The sequence below is a fragment of the Pelophylax lessonae genome, assembly GCF_965119305.1.
Source record: "Pelophylax lessonae genome assembly, chromosome: 4".
Classification (NCBI taxonomy): Eukaryota; Metazoa; Chordata; class Amphibia; order Anura; family Ranidae; genus Pelophylax; species Pelophylax lessonae.
Window position 1 is genome coordinate 492,460,785 of NC_138771.1, and position 20,235 is coordinate 492,481,019.

General features: G+C 44.6%; 1 protein-coding gene across 1 annotated transcript in view; it reads left to right on the forward strand.

Moving 5' to 3' along the window:
* Positions 1 to 2,760: 2,760 nt before the first annotated feature.
* The window catches only part of LOC309552720 (protein mono-ADP-ribosyltransferase PARP12-like), a gene marked incomplete at its 5' end in the record, with an annotated part of 96,084 nt that continues 78,609 nt past the window's right edge, over positions 2,761 to 20,235 (forward strand). The window contains 2 exons of the mRNA XM_082253644.1: positions 2,761 to 3,274; positions 14,492 to 14,554. Of these exons, the coding sequence (XP_082109770.1) occupies positions 2,761 to 3,274; positions 14,492 to 14,554 (577 nt within the window). The remainder of the gene's footprint in view (positions 3,275 to 14,491; positions 14,555 to 20,235) is intronic.

Below are 20,235 nucleotides of genomic sequence, written 5' to 3' on the forward strand. Positions count from 1 at the left end.
GTATTATCTGGAATACTGCTACCAGTGGCGTAGCGTGGGGGGTGCAGGGGGGGCCAGCCGCACCGGGAGCAACATCTGGGGGGGCGCATCCGCAGTGTCACTCTGTCTGACTCTGACATACACAGTTCACACACTGTCTGCGGCTACCTCCATCTTTAGGCTGGGAGATGTCCAGCGCGGCCGCCCTATGGCTGAAAATGGCGGGGCTGAATTGTGCCTCACCTGTCCATCAGTGGCGGCTGGTGCGTTGGGGGCGCAGGGGCGCCGCTCCCCCTATCCATGCGTCTGGCACCCTAATCTACATGCGGGGCGCCGGATGCGTGGAGTTCAATGGGTTTTTTTTTTCATTCACCTGATTAGAGCCAGAGGCTCTAATAGGCTTCAGAAAAGGGTGGACCCAGGGCGCAGAGCAGTGCGCCCCGAGCCCACCCATTATGTGACAATAGCGAATGACAATTTGCTATTGCCACACGGATCCTCTTCCTCCTGGCCAATTCTGCATTGAAAGGGGGCACGCTGGTCATTCTGCATTGAAAGGGGGCACGCTGGTCATTCTGCATTGAAAGGGGGCACGCTGGTCATTCTGCATTGAAAGGGGGCACGCTGGTCTCTCTGCATTGAAAGGGGGCACGCTGGTCATTCTGCATTGAAAGGGGGCACGCTGGTCATTCTGCATTGAAAGGGGGCACGCTGGTCTCTCTGCATTGAAAGGGGGCACGCTGGTCTCTCTGCATTGAAAGGGGGCAATGTTTGTTTTCATAACATGGGCTTAGGGGGTAAGGGTTTCTTTAACTAATCTAGTGGAAGAGACTCGAGTGCTAAAAATACCGCGGGTTAGGGGGAGCAAATTACTTGCCTTGCCCTGGGTGCTGACAACCCACGCTACGCCACTGACTGCTTCTGCCATGTTCAGAAAGACTGCAAAAGCTTACAGAGATAAATATGAGAGTAAAGTCTTGGGAAGGATTTGAGAAAACTGCGCTGACTTTTCACAGCCTAGAACCATAGTAATAAAGACAGTTTGCACATAAATAGAAAGGTTGTTTTGTGCTAGGCACGAAATTTGTATTATTAAATTATACATAACTTGTGATTTAAGTCACAACATCCAAGCAATTTGTTTGATTACACATTTTATTGGTATTGTAATGGTTGTTATGAATAATTGCATTATTGCATTCTGTGTAGAAATGGTGAAATAAAATAGTGAACATCACTATGAGTTGTCAAGCAGTAAGTTACATGCTCCCCATTCTCGGATATACTGCATATTTTTTCCGCTCGCAGTGACTGAATGTAGCAGTGAGGAGTGAAAGAAAAGGGAGCATGTGTTGCTGAGGTTTTATCTCCAATTGACAAAATGGTTCTTCAGTGTTGGTGCTGTGGAATTACAGGATAGTACTCTACAGAAAATTTTTCTGGTAGCTAAGGAGGATTTTAAAAAAGGGTATAAATGATAGATATCGTTGGGGGCTGGGTGTGAAAAGATAGACTATTTGCTTACTTTTAGATGTCAGCAATATTTTTCCTCCCTGTTGAAACAAACCCAACCATACAAATCCAAAACTAAAACTGTAATATATTGCAGCCTATCAGTCATTAGATGAGGTGGCTGCATTCGTTTTATTTTGTTAAGCTTTCTTCTCCCTCTGTTTTCAGCTGGTGATCTGGGCAGAAACACAGATCCTGTATTAAGCCTGGTACACACCAGCTCTGGCAGCTGACAGCTGTGGTCAGAGCCACTGTGCTAACAATCTGATGTTCATACAGCGATCTCCCCCATCGGTCGGCTGCTAGTTTTACAGCGTGCATGTCGCCTGACATTTACCAGTGTGTACTAGGCTTTAGAGTGTCCCTACTTGGGATAAAAGAGTAACAGAGACATCTTTTAACTTCAGCACTGTTGATGTTAGATGTACTATTAGATTAAGGGCTCTTTCACACGGTCCGCGTCCGTAGGCGGATCCGTGCTGCTCAGCGGGGATCGATCCGCCGATCCCCGCTGAGCCAGCAGATGACAGCTCCGTATCCGCTTGCAGTGCAGAGAGGGAGGTGTCACAGCCCCCGCTGCTCTCTATGGGGAGATCGGATGAGAACGGACCGCCTGTCCGCTCTCATCCGATCCGATCCCTGAACGGATGGAAAAATAGGGTTTCCATCTGTCCAGATTTCACGGACAGGATTGGATACGGATGGCAGCGGATGTCAGCGGAGGTGTCTCCGCTGACATCCGCTGCCCCATAGAGCTGCATGGAGGATCCGATCAGATCCGCCTAAAAAACTGACAGGCGGATCTGATCGGATCGCCCGTGTGAAAGAGCCCTTAGATAAATTAACAAATTGAAGCTAAACTCCAGCTAATTCTTTATAAGCAGTTACAGGAAAATGTTTTTTTTCTTTTGGGATAAAGATTTTTCACAAATAAATAAAAGCTGATCATTGTAAGCTCCCCTGTCAGTGGTAAATGGTTTGAATCATCCCTACATCTGGAAGAGAGCTTTCTCTTTCGAGACACAACAGACTTACTGGCCAGATCACCAGGTGAAACTAAGGGATAGAAAGCTTAAAAAGAAAATTAATGCAGCTACAACATCTGGGAATTGGGGGGGGGTGGGCACCTTTAAACTATTACCTGACTTTCCTTGTTTTCTTAAAAGCAATATTGAAGTTACAAGAGAAGTGACAAAACACCAAAAGAAGGATCAAGACCTGTACCTGTGCTGATCTCCATAGCATCGTCCAGCACGCTAAAAGCAAATCATGTTCAATGTCCGCAATGAGTTGCCAGCTTCTGAGAGAGAACAAGATGTATGTCACCCTGGGCAAGGGCCATCAGTTCAACTGCTTAAACAATGTTTTGAGTCCAGAAGCCCACAGATTACACCATTGGATGGCAAACAAACTTTTTCACCAAAGTCTTTAACAGCTCATCAACCATCTGATGTTTCACCGAAACCTTCAACAGTTCTACAAAGATATTTATCCATACTCCCACCTCCTGATGTTTCACCAAAACCTTTATTTCCTCCACCATCAAGACCTTTATCAATAGCCTTGTACCCTGATGTTTCACTAAAACCTTCAACAGCTCGGCCAAGACCTTTATCAATAGCCTTGTACCCTAAAACAGAGGGTCCAAGCATTTCACATGAATATAGTGTTGAGTCATGGCTTGATACACTGCAATTTCCAAGGGTACTAAAGAACTCCAGCAACTCTGAGGCTCCACAACCTAAACCAACCATATATTATCCCATAGTATCACCTTTGATGGGTAAGTAGATGAGACTTTTAATCCTGTATAACATAAAACATGAAGGGAACTTCCTGATTCTTATCAAGTGTACTGGAGCAGTCTTGGAATCAGAATTACAACCTCAGGCACATGCACCACCATATACATTTAGTTCTCCTTCTCAGTGCCTATCCTCTCTAGAGCTCTTTTCTTCAATGTCACCTCTTCTCCTGGCCCTGTCTCTCTTTCTACTCATCCTTAGAGTTGCTTTCCCCTGTTTTGTGGTGTTTCTTTGCCTATTCACTCTCCTTCCAGGGATGTCTGCTTCCCTGCTTTGCGTCCATTTTTTCCCAGGTGATTTTTCACCCTTTTTCTGTTCTGAATACTTAGTTCCCTGCTCTGATCCATCCATTAGCTTTCTCTCTCTATATCAGCATCACTGCTCTTCCCTCTTGTCACAGATGGAGATACAGGAATGAGAATGGCTGGTCAATGTGAGGTGTCACTATCTGTCATGCGTCCTAGGAAATCCACTGATATAGAATATGTCTGTGCTCAAATCCAAATAGCATGGCTATACACCCTTACACATTTCTAGCAAACTTTGCATACAAATTGTATTGTTTTGGTTCACATACATTGCAATACATGTTTAAGTTGGCCAGCTGCAGCAAAGTAATCCCTCTCTGGCCAGTCCCAACTCTACTCTGCAAAATTCAAATTACTTATTTGCTTATAGCATACTTCAGTGGATAAAGCGCCAATGTGGGGGCAAATAAGACACATTTGTTGAAGAACTACATACACAGGTCTGGTCATGTACCTGCACTAACAAAAAAAAAAAAAATTAACAGAAATAAATGTAGTGTAACGTCTAAAGGAGCCATTGGTGATGATGGGTCCTCTGCTCTGCCATGACTCTCTAAACTGCTGAGTCCCCACTAACACACTTGGTCATATACTAAAGACTGTTTGCACCTTTGGACTTGCTCTTCCGACCAGGTAGTTCCAGGGATTTCAATCACCACATTTAACTCCCAGAGGCCATTTTACTCATCACACCACTGGGTTGCAGTGGCAGGATCCATGTTGGCTGTGTCTGGCTCATTTTTCTCAGCTTATTTCCTGCAGAACAGAGGAGTCCCAGATGAGCTCCCACTTGTAGCGCTACCCCTGAAAGGAGCTGCTGGTGATGGAGAAGTAAAATACCCCTTGTGCATACAACCCCAGTAACAAGTGGGCGTGCGCGTTCCTAGTGTGAGATAGCCCTAGAGGTGGTAGAAAGTACCTGACGCCTAGTAATTAACATTGCTTGTCTTTTGGTGTGGTCCTTTATGGATGGTGCACTGTCCCTTCAAGAGTGTTAGTAGATTACAGGGCTAAGTTGCTAACTGGGAGAAGTCTCTGTTTGGGCTAACACAGTGTTGCGGCCGTTTAGGACGTGAAGTTCAACTCACCACTTCTGACAGGCAGCTAATTAGGTCCCAATGACTTGGCTATGAGCAGCTCCCAGCGATCAGGTCCCAGATCCTTACACCATCTGTAGTCTCTCTGCTTGGACCCTGAAAATGCAGTTATTCTCTCTCTCTCAACCCAGTCTCTGAAGGCAGCTTCAGCAAGCTCGGGTGCAGGTCTGTCCCCTCTCCCTGATTTGGGGGACAGGTACAGCAACAGTTCTTCTTTGCACCTCTCCAATGGCTCCAGACCCTCAGATGGGAGGCACAGACTCTGACAACAGGTCCATACTTGTTGCTGTCTTCCCTGGACTGCCCCGGTTGCTCTGTTTGCTTGGGAAAATGGTGAAACTCTTCTCCTCTAGCAGCAAGGATTTTTTGGGAACTGAAATCCAGTAGCCATTAGTTTCCATAAACAAGGAAGGTGCAGCACCCCATTTAGGAACTACAACTTCCATGAGGCTCTGCAGCACAGCAAGTCCTCTTCTGAGTTTTCCTATTGGCTATGACTCTCCCTTCCTCTTAATGGATTTGATCCGCTCTGAAAGGAGGAAGTGGGAGAGAGAAGAGCAGGCAGTGTAATTTGCTCACTCCTAACACAGATACTGGAAGTGGGGTGATCGGGGGATGACTCTACACACACACAGACACTTAGCCCGCAGCCATCCACTTTCTACAGTTCACAGCGGCTGGGGAGAAGGTAGAAGTAAGTGAAGTGAACTGGCCTTATCACCTGCAGCCCTCTCTCTCTCTGCTGGCAGCCTGGGGGGGGGGGGGGGATAAACAGAGAGCCAGCAAAGGCAGCACACCTGGCGGGGTCGGTAGTTAGGTGGCATTCAGCTACACAAACTTGTACTGTTTTGAGCAATGTGGTTTATCCTGCTGGTTGAAACACAGCAGAAAAAATTTAGCAATCTATCTTGTTCAAAACAGGCTCCATATGAGTTACACTATACACACTGTATCTTCTGCTAGGCAGGGAGCTTCTTTCTGAAATGGCCATGGGTTAAATGGTCCTCCTAGTTCTGAGGACTAGGTCAGAGATAGGATTACTGACACCAGCACATCAGTCAGGTCGCAGCAAGTTCTACAACAGCAGGGCTGTCAAGGGCAGTCTCTATTTAACCACTTGCTGACCGCCCGCCAGCCGCAGATATACTGCGGCAAGCTGGCTTGGCTGAGCGAACCCCCATACCTGTACGGCGGTACGTGGAAGCGCTCCTCTAGGCAGCGGGGATTCCGATCTACTGGGCCGGCAGCTGCGATTGCTGCCGGGCACCCTCAATCGCTCCCCGCTGAGAGAGAACGACGGTCTGCTGTTGTAAACACAGCAGACCTTTGTTCTCTCAGAAATGAACACAGAGCGCCTGTGTTCCTCCTATTTAGGATCACAGGCCTCTGTGTCCATTTCACAAATCCCTCCCCCACACAGTTAGAAAACACTCCCCCAGGCTCACACTTAACCCTTTGATCGCCCCTGGGTTAACCCCTTCCCTGCCAGTGTCATTATTACAGTAGCAGTGCATATTTTTAGCACTGATTACTGTGATAATGCCACTGGTCCCCCCAAAAGTGTCAAAAATGTCAGTTAGGTTTCCGATCTGTCCGCCGCAATGTCGTAGTCCCCAAAAAATTGCAGATCGCCACCATTACTAGTAAAAAATAAATAAATAAATAAAAATGACCTAAATCTTTCCCCTAGTTTGTAGGCGCGATACCTTTTGCGCAAACCAATCAAAATAAGCATATTGGGAATTTTTTTTACCAAAAATATGTAGCAGAATACAAATTGGCCTTAAAGGATAACAAAAATTGTATTTTTAATTTTTTATTTTTTTTTGCGGGGGGGGGGGGGATATTATATAGCAGATAGTGAAAAATATTGTTTTTTTTTTTTTTTTTCAGAATTGTCACTCTTTTTTTGTTTATAGCATTTGTGTTTTGCTTTCCCTAGATATTCAGGATTAAAATAAAAGGACATCAATTTTATTTTGGTACAGCGTAACACAGTGCCGAATCACAAAAAATGACCTGGTCAATAAGGGGGCAAATCCTTCTGGTCCAGAAGTGGATAACTTATTTTGGGCAACTGAACTACACAATTTATATGTTCATGTAGCCAAAATGTGTATTATTAGAAGGAATTCGTTTAATCATTCTTAAACTACTATTTGTATTTGAGATAAATATATTCCCTCTAATCTTTAAAAGACTGTCATAGTAGACAGTTGGGTGCTTTCCATCCGAGATAACATGGCCGATTGATGATTCTACAGATGAAAGATCTGTTGAGGTGACAGTTATCCACCATTATTTGTACACAAACCTGTGACGTGGGTCATCAGCAATTGAGTGTCGGTTCCTTCAATGCCATCCCAAAGAGCTTTCGATTTGGATATTAAATTGTGACCATTTGTCTGCCTCTCCTACTGCTGAGTTTATAAAACACTGTAATATTAAACATTGAATTATAAGAATATCTGTAATATCCTACCACATTAACATGTAATGTCACATCTCAACTACAGATTGTATCACCCCATGTCTATGTTTATGTTAAACCTCCTGTGCACTCTCTACTCCAGTCCAGTGTCTCCAAGCCTTCCTTTTTTTCTGCTCTAGAACTCTCTTCTCCCGTTTCCCTTCTTCTCAGTATCTCTTCTGCACTTTCTTTGCCAATTTCCCCATGTTCTCCATTTGTACCTCTGTAGAGCTACTCCTGTAGGAGCCACTGAGTAAATGCCCAAGGTTGTTTTCCAGATAATTGCCCCACAGTCAGGCACACAATTTTTATTACCCTTCAGACTCAATAATCAGCCTATGGGTATGCATTTCTTATGCTTTATTGTAGAACTTGAACTGGGGTAGGTAGTGTGTAATTGTAGGATACTCCAGTAACCCTTAGTAGCTATTTGAGAACACAAACCTTTTTCCTTTAGAACTGAGCCAAGTCCTTGCACAGGTAAATGATGGACTGAAATTTGTAGTACCAACCTGAGGAGATTAATAAGCCTCCTAGAAATCTGAGCAAAAAAAAATAGACAGAGCTCTTTAGGACACAAGACACAATATCTCCCTTAAACATGCTGACTCTAGCCTAAAGGCTCGTACACACTTGACGAAAATCAGATGAAATATCCTCCGATTTTTGACAGTGCATAATGTTCACAAAATTTTTTTGTCCGATTTTCTTTTTTTTTTTTGGGAACGTTTGTTCGTAGAGTGTGATGTAAGTACGTATACGTGTGACCCCAAGGCAACTTGACGAGGCGTCAGCAACTTCCGATCATGCACGGTCTTTCGTATCTGATTTTTCGCGAATGTACTGCGTACACATTAAACGAAAATTGGTAGTGCTGGGGACAGACGATGAAAATTTTGGTGTTTGTCGCTCCGGTTTTTTTTCGTTGAAAATGTCGGCATCAGCTGCTGAAAGTTGTGTACACACTAGCCGAAAATCATACGATTTTTACCTCGGATGGGAATTTTGGGCAGATTTTCTACTAGTGTGTACCCCACTTAAGGGGGATGGCAGCAGCACACAGCATCTACGATCTTTCACACCAGTCTGTACTCACTAATGTCCTTGGATAATTGGCTGCCTCTGTCCAATATCTTCCAGACACTTTCACCTTGTGATACCAGACTAGATCCTCAGACAACAGCCCCTCAGTCAGCTTCAGCAACCTCTCAGCAAAGTAGACCTCCAGCTAGCTCAACTGAGACCTCGATGAACTGCAGGCACATGGCAGAATTACCTAGGGGACAAACAGCCCCTCTAGCCTGTGATCTCCTCCTCAGGAAAAAAAAAACCCTCTTTTGCAGGTCTCAGACAATTTATATACCTTACCTTCCCAGTCCCCATCTATGCAGTTTCCCACAGGGATTGGCTGAGACACTAAAAATATTCATGCTGCCCACTTGCCTTCACACCTTGTTCCAGAGCAGCCCAGAGAGAGTTCTGAAGTGCAAGGAGGAGCAGTCAAACCTGCAGCCTGTGAAACACAGAACATATTGAAATAATCACACTCAGCCACACTGACTACAGTGAGCTAGGACTACATTTCCTAATAATTAAATTCAGCTTCACTGAACAGTATGCCAGAACTAAACTTACTTAAAGAGGTTGTAAACCTCTAAAAAAAAAAAAATGTAAAAGATAAAAACCTGAAACACATAGGCATAATGAGCTAGTATGCATCGGATACTAGATCATTAGGAAATACCTTAGAACGAAGCCCCCACAGCACCGTCTGCTCACCGCTGACACGGCCTACATGTTCAGCTGTCTTCCTTCCGGGTTTACATGCTCCGACCATCTGCCGGAGGCGCGATGATGTCACTCCCGCGCAGAGCTGATCATGGCACAGGGCTCTGAAGGAATGGCACAGGCGGTTGTTCCTTCAGAACGCATGCGCCAGTGATGTCACTGGCTGCATGCAAAGTATATATCTGCTAAGCGGTGCATGTTTAGGAGATATTTACAGTACCTATAGGTAAGCTTTATTATAGGCTTACCTATAGGTACAAGTTACAGAAGAAGCTTTAATTCCTCTTTAACCTGGCACCAATCTAGGAGGGTGCTACACCTCCATTTGCGCCCACTCTGCTCCTTCTCCTCATTGTTTTTTTTTTTTCAAGTGCACTAACCCCTTTCCAAGTTAGAAATGATAGGAAATTATAGCACCGCTCAAGGTGATCAAGGTGATTTGATCGATGAACTAAAGATCAGGTGCCAGTCTAGTCCTCGAACTGGGCAAATTGAAAATATAAACAAATGAGATGACCGCACACCAATCCATGACAAACCAAAATCTTGAATGCTTTATTCCATAAAATCCACGTCCAGCATCAGATAAACACAATACAAGTGGACAATAGCAGCATGGTTAACATGTTTCACAAATAAAATCATACTTAAAGATGTTGTGGCTGTTGCAGAAAGCTGTAGGGTGGTTAAGGCTGGCCCTAAAATACTTTTTTTTTTTTTCAATCAGCCAGTGGGCTGATCAAAAAGAAAAAAAGGAATGGATAGAATACACTGAGCAGTGGCTGCAGATGCTGAACAACAAAAGTTTTCCAATGTTTACGTTCGACAGAATTTAATCATTAGACTTACTTCTGTAAAGTGGGAATGGTCTTAATAAACCAGCTGAATTTTGATCCTTTAATGGCCAGCCTAACTCACCTAGCAGATTGATATTAAAACTGCCCCATGGTCTAGCCTATGTCAGACGTCAGAACATGCGATTTGGCTTCTGAAAACCAGCTTGATTGTGCTGGGTTACATTGTTTTTTTGTCCGATAACTTTTACCTCATATATTATACACGTATTACAACTGAAAAACTTATAGTCCTCAATGTCGATACAAAAATCTTAGCCAAGGTACTTACCATCCGACTAAATCACGTTTTACACGGTCTGATCCATAAAGACCAGGTAGGCTTTGTACCCCATAGACAAGCCGCAGATAATGTTCGTCGCACGCTCCTCCTCACCCACACGGTGCACTGTCTAGCTAATCAACTAATGTTGCTTTCCTTAGATATCTGTACAGCATTTGACACTCTATCCTGGACCTATCTAAAGGCGGTTCTGACCCACAGGGGTGTAGGAGACTCTTTCCTAAACAGGATAGCTGCTTTGTATAGCGATCCTTCAGCTACTGTAAAATACATGGGACACGTTTTGTCCTCTTTTCCTATAGCCCGGGGTACCCACCAAGGATGTCCTCTCTCCCCACTCTCCTCTTTATTATCACCCTAGAACCCATAGCGAAGCACATGCGTCTCAATCCCAACATTAATGGCATTGAATTGGCCAGTATATATCACAAGCTCGCAATGTTTGCCGATGATATTTTGTTTTATATCACCTCTCCACGTACTACACTCCCTAATTTGGTATCTCTTTTAGACAAATTTTCCCCTTTCTCAGGTCTTCATGTAAATCAGGCCAAGTCCCGTGCATTGAACATTTCTTTAGCAGATGACGCTCTTCGGTCAGCATAAGATAATTTTTCTGTTCAATGGTACGATTTCATCCCCTACCTTGGAATCAAACTTATGCCAACATTTTCAGCTCTATATAGTACCAACTATCCTCCCCTTATTAAGGAACTTACCCATCTGTTGGAGTCTTGGAATTAACGCATATTTCTTGGTTGGGCCGGATATTTGCGATAAAGATGACTCTTTTGCCCCAGCCGTTCTGGTCCTCCCACATGTTTTACGGTCCTTACAGCGCCTCCTCTTTAAGTTTGTCTGGGGCTCGAACAAGCCAAGGCTGAACAGACACTTACTCTACAAGTCCGAGCTTCAGGGAGGGCTGGGGATGCTGAACATCACTTGTTACTACAAAGCAGCCCAAACAGCATCTCTGGCCCAATTGTTTGCAGGAAAGGCAGCACCCCTTTGGACCTTTATTGATGTAGTAGACGCAGACCTGGTCCCACTCTCTTCCTTACCTTGGATCCTGCGGCTACTTCACTCTAAACCTTTAAACCCTGTCCTAACGCATATTCAGCTCAATTGATCTCACCGCATCTCCCTCTTCTAGAAATATTTAACTGCCCTTTATTCCCCCCCATCTCGAAAGTCCCCGGAGCTATCAGTGGTGGTACAGCAAGGGCCTAACGACAGTTCAGTCTTTTCTCTCTTCCATAGTCTCCTTAAAATACCTCAAAGATACATACGACATTCCAGACTCTGAAACATGTTCATTACCTCCAAATTCGTCACCAACTAGAAACCTTGACAAAAAACCATGATTGGTCTATGACCACGACGGCATTTGAAAACAGATGCAGGACATCGCCCACCACTCAAGGTCTCATCTCCTTGCTATATTCTTCTATACTAAATAATACTAATTCACATGTCCCATCTGTTCCAATTGGGAAAGGGACCTCGGTGCCACACAAACCCCCGGAGACATGGGAAAAAATGTGGGACGCATTATTTCATTCCTTGGCTAAGATTTTTATATCGACATTGAGGACTATAAGTTTTTCAGTTGTAATATTATGACGTTGGAAAATTCCTTTAAAGTTCTTTCTCCGTGGTATTTTACCACAGCTAGAATTGCGAAATGCTTTCCTTCTTATCCCTCTACATGTTTCAGAGGTTGTTCAGACCTAGGCGATATGAAGCATACAGTATATGGTGGACATTCCCTAAGGTCAGGCATCTTTGGATTAGGGTCTATAATATGGTCAATTTGGTGCTACATATAAATCTGCAAAAAGATCCCTGGGAGGCACTCTTACACAAACCAATAGATGGCGTCACTAAACATGAGCACACCCTAGTGACTCATATCTTCTCAGCCACAAAGCAGACAATCACAAAGACGTCGAAGACGTCAACTCTCAACTTCGATGAGGTTAAAAGCAGGATGCATGGCACATTGGTAAATGAGAAACTGACGGCTATATTAACGGATACACATGATAAATTTTTACACGCTTGGCGACCCTGGCTAGAATACTTCCCATCAGCACAACCACCTACACGATTTCTCGAACTGTAACTCACTATCATGGCAAACCCCTTGGGCAGAGGTGGCTTGCCTCTCTTTTCCTTTCTTCCTTTCTTTCTTTCTCTCTGTTCCTTTCTTTCTTTCTTTCTTTCTTTCTCTCTTTCTCTCCCTAATTCATCCTCCCCCCCCCTTTTTTTTTTAGTTTGTTTTTGGTTTGTTTTTGTCTAATACTACACTTTGATCTAAAGTAGGGAGAGTTTCTCTCTGACACTCTTTATACAGTCCTTCCACTTACGTATTTGAGTGGTCTTGCCCCCATCTGGACACAGTTAGCTCCCAATAAGGGGTGTCCGGATGCCCTTGCCCTACTGTTTGTTTGTTTTTTATTTGTTTTTGAAAATCTCTAATAAAAACATGGTAAAAGAAAAACTTATAGTCCGTTACTGACCATTAATGGAGAAATACAATGAAAGCTCATTTGGCTGTACTTCTCCTGTGGATCTCAGGAGTGCAGTTTGTTCTGCAACCCATGTGACCCATTTTCAGCAGACAGCAGGCTAAAGCTCGGTGTTGGCTGATGTCACAGTGCCAGCCTAGGCTGGGGAAAGATTGTGACCATATGGTTGGATCCACTCAGGAGCCTGGACCAGCACCTGGCTCAGCCTCTCAATGCCCTGCTGAGAGCCATAGCTAGCAGCGCCCACCCCCTCCACAGCCCAGCGCTCCAGTGAGCGTGGGGGGGCAGAGAAGAGAGCCGGTGACTGACAGTCACCAGCTCTCTGCTCACAGAGCACTGAGAACTGAGTGATCAGCGGTCTTTGATCGCCTGGTTCTTGGTCTTAGAAACAGTAGGGGACAGATGCAGCATCGGACCAATGCTGCATCCACCTAGGTAAGTATGATTCTTGAAAAAAATCCTAAACTTCAATGTAAGCCCTAAAACTTAGTCTGAAGCAAAAGCTGCACTGTCAGTCCAAATGAAAGTAAAATTTCAAAAGTAAGTATTTTTGCTGCTTTAAAAGGTTAGTTCACCTGTATCAATGCAGTTAAGGGGTGTCTGTAGATAAAAACTAGTTGTACTGCTTCGACTGAAGTTGGATAATGCTCTTGCTATAGGCATAGGCCATCTATGTACCTCTTGAAGCTTGACTGAAAAACTCCCAGAGATGCATCATCCTTTCCTGCCTTGTTGCTAGGACCTTGCTAGACACTCAGAGCCATTACTGCTCACCCCCACGATCACAGGAGCGAGTTCTTAATCCCCTGCATATGTGTGGTCCACTACCTCCTCCATAGCAGCATTGCGGAGCTCAGAGCCACTGCGACAGGGGATAGAAAGCGTATGCAAGGGAATTTAAATCCACTAGAAGTATCTTAGCAATGTCCTAGCAACAAGGCAGGACAGGATGATGCTGTCTCTGGTAGTTTTTCAGCCAGGCTTCAGGAAGTACCTTTGGTCACAGCTGCATATTTGTTTTTACCTGCAGGCACCCCTTACCAGCATATGCAGCTTTTCAATAAAGGTGACCTAACCCTTTAAAGCGTAACTCCACTTTTGTTGAGAAAAAAAAACATTCCCTCTGGGTGACCTATGTACATTGCAAGTATTTTAACAAACTTTGTTTCAGATTCCTACCTTTTTTATAAGAAATCCCTGTGTGTTTGTCTGTGTCCATGTGGGAAAGTGAGTCTAATGGGAGTGTTTTCATAATTATCAATCAGCTGTGCACCTGCAGGGCTCTAATGAGGAAAGCTGCATCACTTTAGACGGAACTTCCTATTGGAAGTATCTTACCAAAATGTACCTTTTTGTTGCCGGGGATGCCTGAAATCTGACTTGTATCTTAGTGCAGACTTATGGGAAAAGTGATGAGCCAATCACACAAGCAGGAAATGTTTCTGGGGGGGTGTCCAGTACACATTCTGTTCACAGTACTTCTCCAGGTAGCCATATTGCATTGCATTTTCAGAAATTTACAGAGCTGCAGGTTGAAAAGAAAATGTCATTTTTATTAACATTCAATTACAATATGACTTGTGTCACAATTGTACTGTATACGCTATATTGTTTTTTTGTTTCTTTTCTATTTTTTTCCCCACGAAAGTGGAGTTACCCTTTTAATATCCTGTGGTAACATTTCACTGCTCTATGGCTGAAGGTCAGAAGCCTGAGATTCCTCTCTTTATTACAATTAAATATCTTTTTGGCTACCAACTTTCCACACTCAAACAGAAAAGTGAGGCAGCACAAGTCAGTAAAAGTGACATCTATTGTAAAACAGCCATTTGTATAATTTGTCTTCCTTTTCTGTTGATTTTAGTTTCACCAGAGAAAAATCCCGAAATTTGTCTCTCTCATATCTGGAAGCACTGTGAGTCTGAAGGTAAATAAGCTTGCGTCGCAAGAGTCCTATTTCTTCACCTGGTAAAATTTGTTACATATAGTGCATCCGGAAAGTATTCACAACATTTCACTTTTTCCATGTTTTGTTATTTTACAGCCTTATTCCAAAATTAATTCAATTCATTATTTTCTTCAGAATTCTACAAGCAATACCCCATAATGACAATATCAAAGAATTTTGTTTGAAAATTTATTAAAAATAACAATCACATGTACATAAGTATCATAGCCTTTGCCATGACGCTCAAAATTGAGCTCAGGTGCATCCTGTTTCTACTGATCATCCTTGAGATGTTTCTACAACTTGCTTTAAGTCCACCTGTGATAAATCCAGTTGATTGGACATGATTTGTAAAGGCGCACACCTGTCCACCAGGATTTTATCGAGGCACAGATCTGGGGAAGGCTACAGAAAAATTTCTGCAGCATTAAAGGTCCCAATGAGCACAGTGGCCTCCATCATCCGTAAATGGAAGAAGTTTAAAACCACCAAGACTCTTTCTAGAGTGGACCGCAGGCCAAACTGAGCGATCGGGGGAGAAGGGGCTTAATCAGGGAGGTGACCAAGACCCCAATGGTCACTCTGACAGAGTTCCAGCATTTCTCTGTGGAGAGAGGAGAAGCTTCCAGAAGAACAACCATCTCTGCAGAACTCCAACAAGCAGGCCTGTATGGTAGAGTGGCCTGAGAGAAGCTACTCCTCAGTAAAATCCACATGACAGCCTGCCTGGAGTTTGCCAAAAGGCAACTGAAGGACCCTCAGACCATGAGAAAAAAAAATTCTCTGGACTAATAAATCAAAGATTGAACTCTTTGGCATGAATGGCCAGCATCATGTCTGGAGGAAACCAGGCACCGCTCATCACCTGGCCAATACCATCCCTACAGTGAAGTATGGTGGTGGCAGCATCATGCTATGGGGATGTTTTTCAGCAGCAGGAACCAGTGGCAGCTGGTGCTCCATGAGCAGGGGGGGCGGCAGGCGGACCACACCATACCCCCCCCCCCCCAACCACACCAGCTCGTCAGTTCGCGAACCCCCCCATCGCCGGCTCACTTACATTAAAGTGCTAAAAATGCCCTGGAACACTCCTGCCTGGCCCCATTAGAAGCCTCCCATCAGCTTCATCTCCAGCGGTGGCTTTCCCTGGCAGCGACGGCGGCGGCTTCCCTGGCGTCTCCTCCCTCCTCCTCCTCATTGGCCAATAGCATGGCCTCTCCTTTTGGTCAATCAGGAAACAGGTCTCATGATCTGCTTCCTGATTGGCCAGGAGGAGGATCCCTGTGACAATAGCGAATTTTCATTCACTATTGTCACACAACTGGGTGGGCTCGGGGGTCAGTGCTCTGCACCCCGAGCCCACCCTTTTTTTAGCCTGCGAGAGCCTCTGGCTCTAATCACATGGTTAAAAAAATCGCCATTGAACTCCATGCGTCCGGCGCCCCGCATGAAGATTAGGGGGCCGGACGCATGGATAGGGGGGCGGCGCCCCTGCGCCCCATATACACCAGCCGCCACTCGCAGGAACTGGGAGAGTTGTCAGGATTGAGGGAAAGATGAATGCAGCAATGTACAGAGACATCCTTGATGAAAACCTGCTCCAGAGCTCTCTGGACCTCAGACTGGGGTCAAGGTTCATCTTTCAACAGGAGAACAACCCTAAGCACACAGCCAAGATAACAAAGGAGTGGCTTCGGGACAACTCTGTGAATGACCTTGAGTGGCCCAGCCAGGGCCCAGACTTGAATCCGATTAAACATCTCTGGAGAGATCTGAAAACGGCTGTTCACCAATGCTCCCGGTCCAACCTTATGGAGCTTGAGTGGTCCTACAAAGAAGAATGGGAGAAACTACCCAAAAATAGGTGTGCCAATCTTGTAGCATCATACTCAAAAATACTTGAGGCTGAAATTGGTGCCAAAGGTGCTTCCACAAAGTATTGAGCAAAGGCTGTGAATACTTATGTACATGGGATTTTTTTTCCTTTTTATTTTTAATAAATTTGCAAAGATTTCAAACAAACTTATTTCATGTTGTCATTTTGGGAGATTGTTTGTAGAATTTTGGGGAAAATAATGAATTTAATACATTTTTGAATAAGGCTGTAATATAAAAAAATGTGAAAAAAGTGAAGTGCTGTGAATACTTTCCAGATGCACTGTACACTGCATGGCAAAAAAATGTGGACCCTGACTATCACACCTTTATGAGCTTGTTGGACATCCCTTTTGTCACTAACTTGACTACTAGGTGTACAGGAATGAGGGAGGCAGGTGATGTGCAAGGCATCGCTGTCCATCATGTGTCCTTCAAAATAAGCCTGCAAACTGGCAAGTTATTAATTGAGCCTCAGGTTACCCAATCTGGTCACAATTAACAAATGTATACACCACATGCACTCTCATATTCTATTGCTGTCAACAGATGCCAATGATCATACCTACAGCAGCTTGCTAACTGAGGCAAGATCTTTGTTTGGTGGTGGAGGAATCAGGAGAAAACTTGTCTTGGGAAGATAAAACAGTTATAACAGCCTGCAATACCACTCCTTTCCTGCTAGGTTTTGCAGTTGCCAGGTCTAGTGAATTATATAAAGGTTTGTGAGATGACAGTTGATTAAATCCTTTAATACTTCCAGAGATCTCTTAGCAGCTAGGTGTTAGCTCCTCCCTTGTCCAGACCTCAAACTGTCTATTTAGATTCTAAATCAGTATTTCTCTACTTTCTAACATTGCGGAAGACCTGGCAAAAAGTTTGAGATCTTGGGGGACCCCTGAAATAAGGTTCACATCTACAGCTCAGGGAACATTGGTATGATCAGCAAGCTGTTGATAATAATAACAATATTTTTTAGAAACAGCATTCAATAAAAGAATAAATATTATTTAATACATATTAAAACGTACCTATTTAATGTGAAGATAACCAGAGTGTGTGTGTGTGTGTGTGGAGGGGGGGTGTCAGCAGGGCAAGGCACAGGGGCTCAGAAAGGCACACTACATAAGCGGGAAGCAGGGCACATTATGTGGGGACAGGGCATGTTCTGTCCCCACTACACGTTCCCCTATGTGTATTACGACATGCAGCTAAACCTTCCTATTCTGCAATAAGCCAGACTTGAAGCAGGATGGCTGAAACTATGGGAAGAAAGCAGACAAAGTACACTTAATCAGTATGTGAAACACATAGAAATACAGTACAATAAAGCAGTGAATGGCAGTAAGGTTCATACCAGCGTTGCTGTGATTAAGGGCACCAAACGAATACAAGTCTCAGTCAACATATACTCTGATAGCAGGTTCCTTCTCACTCAGTCTATAAAATGGAGTTTGACCCCCCATGATGTATCTTCTTCCTTTTCTTGGACTGAAGAATAATGGGAAGCTTATTAAAGGTGAACAGCTTTCTAGTTTCTGCAAAACTAAACTTACCATTGGCTTTATCTTGTGGTCAAATCTGATGTTTCAGGCAAATAACTAATAGATATCCTGCTGGAGGCAGAACAGAGCAAATTACATGAGGGCAGGGGCACAATATGTGTTGCTTGGCACATCACATGGGGGCAGGGCACATTATGTGGGAGCTAGGTGAATTACATAAGGGCAGGACACATTACATGAGGGCAGGGCACATTACATGTGAGCAGAGCACATTACGTGGGAACAGGGCACATTACAAGTAGACAGGGCACATTACAAGTAGGCAGGGCACATTACAAGTAGGCAGTGCGCATTACATGGGAGCAGGGCACATTACATGGGAGAAGGTCACATTACATGAGGGCAGGGCACATAACATGAGGGAAGGGCACATTTTTAGGGAGCATTGCACGTTACATGGGAGCAGGGCACATTATGTGGGAGTAGGGCACATTACAGTACATGAGGGTAGAACACATTACGTGGGAGCATGGCATATTACATGAGGGCAGGGCACTTTACATAGGAGTAGGTGACAATACATGAAGGCAGGGCACATTATGTGGGAGCAGGGCACACTGCATTGAGACATGGCACATTATGTGGGAACAGAGCACATTACATAAGGGCAGGGAACATTATGAGGGAGCAGGGCACATTATGTGGGAGCAGGGAACATTACATAAGGGCAGGGCACATTACATGTGAGCAGAGCACATTACGTGGGAACAGGGTTACATGGGAGCAGGGCAAATTATGTGGGAGCAGGGCACATTACAGTACATGAGGGCAGAACACATTACGTGGGAGCATGGCACATTACATTGAGAAAGGGCACTTTACATAGGAGCAGAGCACAATAAATAAAGGCATGGCACATTATGTGGGAGCAGGGCACATTACACTGAGAAAGGGCACATTATGTGGGAACAGGGCACATTATGTGGGAGCAGGGCACATTACATTGAGAAAGGGCACATTATGTGGGAACAGGGCACATTACATAAGGGCAGGGAACATTATGAGGTAGCAGGGCACATTATGTGGGAGCAGGGAACATTACATGAGGGCAGAGCACTTACGTGGCAGCAGGGCACATTAAATGTAGGCAGGGCACATTAAATGTAGGCAGGCCACATGATGTGGGAGCAGGGCACATTACATGGGAGCAGGGCACACTACAAAGAAGCAGGGAACATTATGAGGGAGCACAGCATATTGCAAGATGGCAGGGCACAATATGTGGGAACAGGGCACATTATGCAGGAGCAGGGCACAATACATGGGAGTAGGGAACATTACATGAGACAGGGCACATTACATGGAACGGAGCACAGGGAACATTACATGGGACAGAGCACATTACATGAGGGCAGGGCACAATATGTGTTGCTTGGCACATTACATGAGGGCAGGGCATATTATGTTGGAGGTACATTATGTGGGGGCTGGGTAAATTACATGAGAGCAGGGCACATTATGTGGGAGCAGGGCACATTATACGAGGGCAGGGTGCATTACATGGGAGTAGAGCACATTATGTGGGAGCAGGGCACATTATGTAGGAGCAGGGCACATTAGAATGGGAGCAGGGACCATTGCATGAGACAGAGCACAGGGAACATTACATGGGACAGAGCACGTTGCATGGGACAGGGCACACTACTGTACATGTAACAGAGAACATTACATGGGAACAGTGAACATTACATGGGACAGAGCACAGGGAATGTTACATGGGATAGACCACAGGCACATTGCATGGGACAAGTCATATTACATGGGACAGGGCACATTGCATGGGACACATCATATTACATAGGACAGGGCCTATTACATGGGACAGGGCACATTGCATGGGACAGATCATAATATATGAGACAGGGCACATTGCATGGGACAGATCATATTACATGGGACAGGGCCATTGCATGGGTCAGGGAACATTGCATGGGATAGACTGTTGGGCACATTGTGGGGGACATATGCAAAAGGGTCCCAGTCAAAGAACTGGTTGGTTGGGGAAGTCCTTCACAGACTCAGCCCAAAAGGGGGTGTGGGGAACCTATGGGAGTAGAACCATCAAAAACAAAATGGAATGGGAGTAGCCATTCACAAGATAAGGCGATACCCAAGCGGTGTAAAGAGTAAAAAGAAATAAACATTGTGGGGGACACAGCTGGACACACTACAGTACCAGCTTCCTTCTTCTTCTGGCTTCAGAGGCAGCAGGTTTCATAA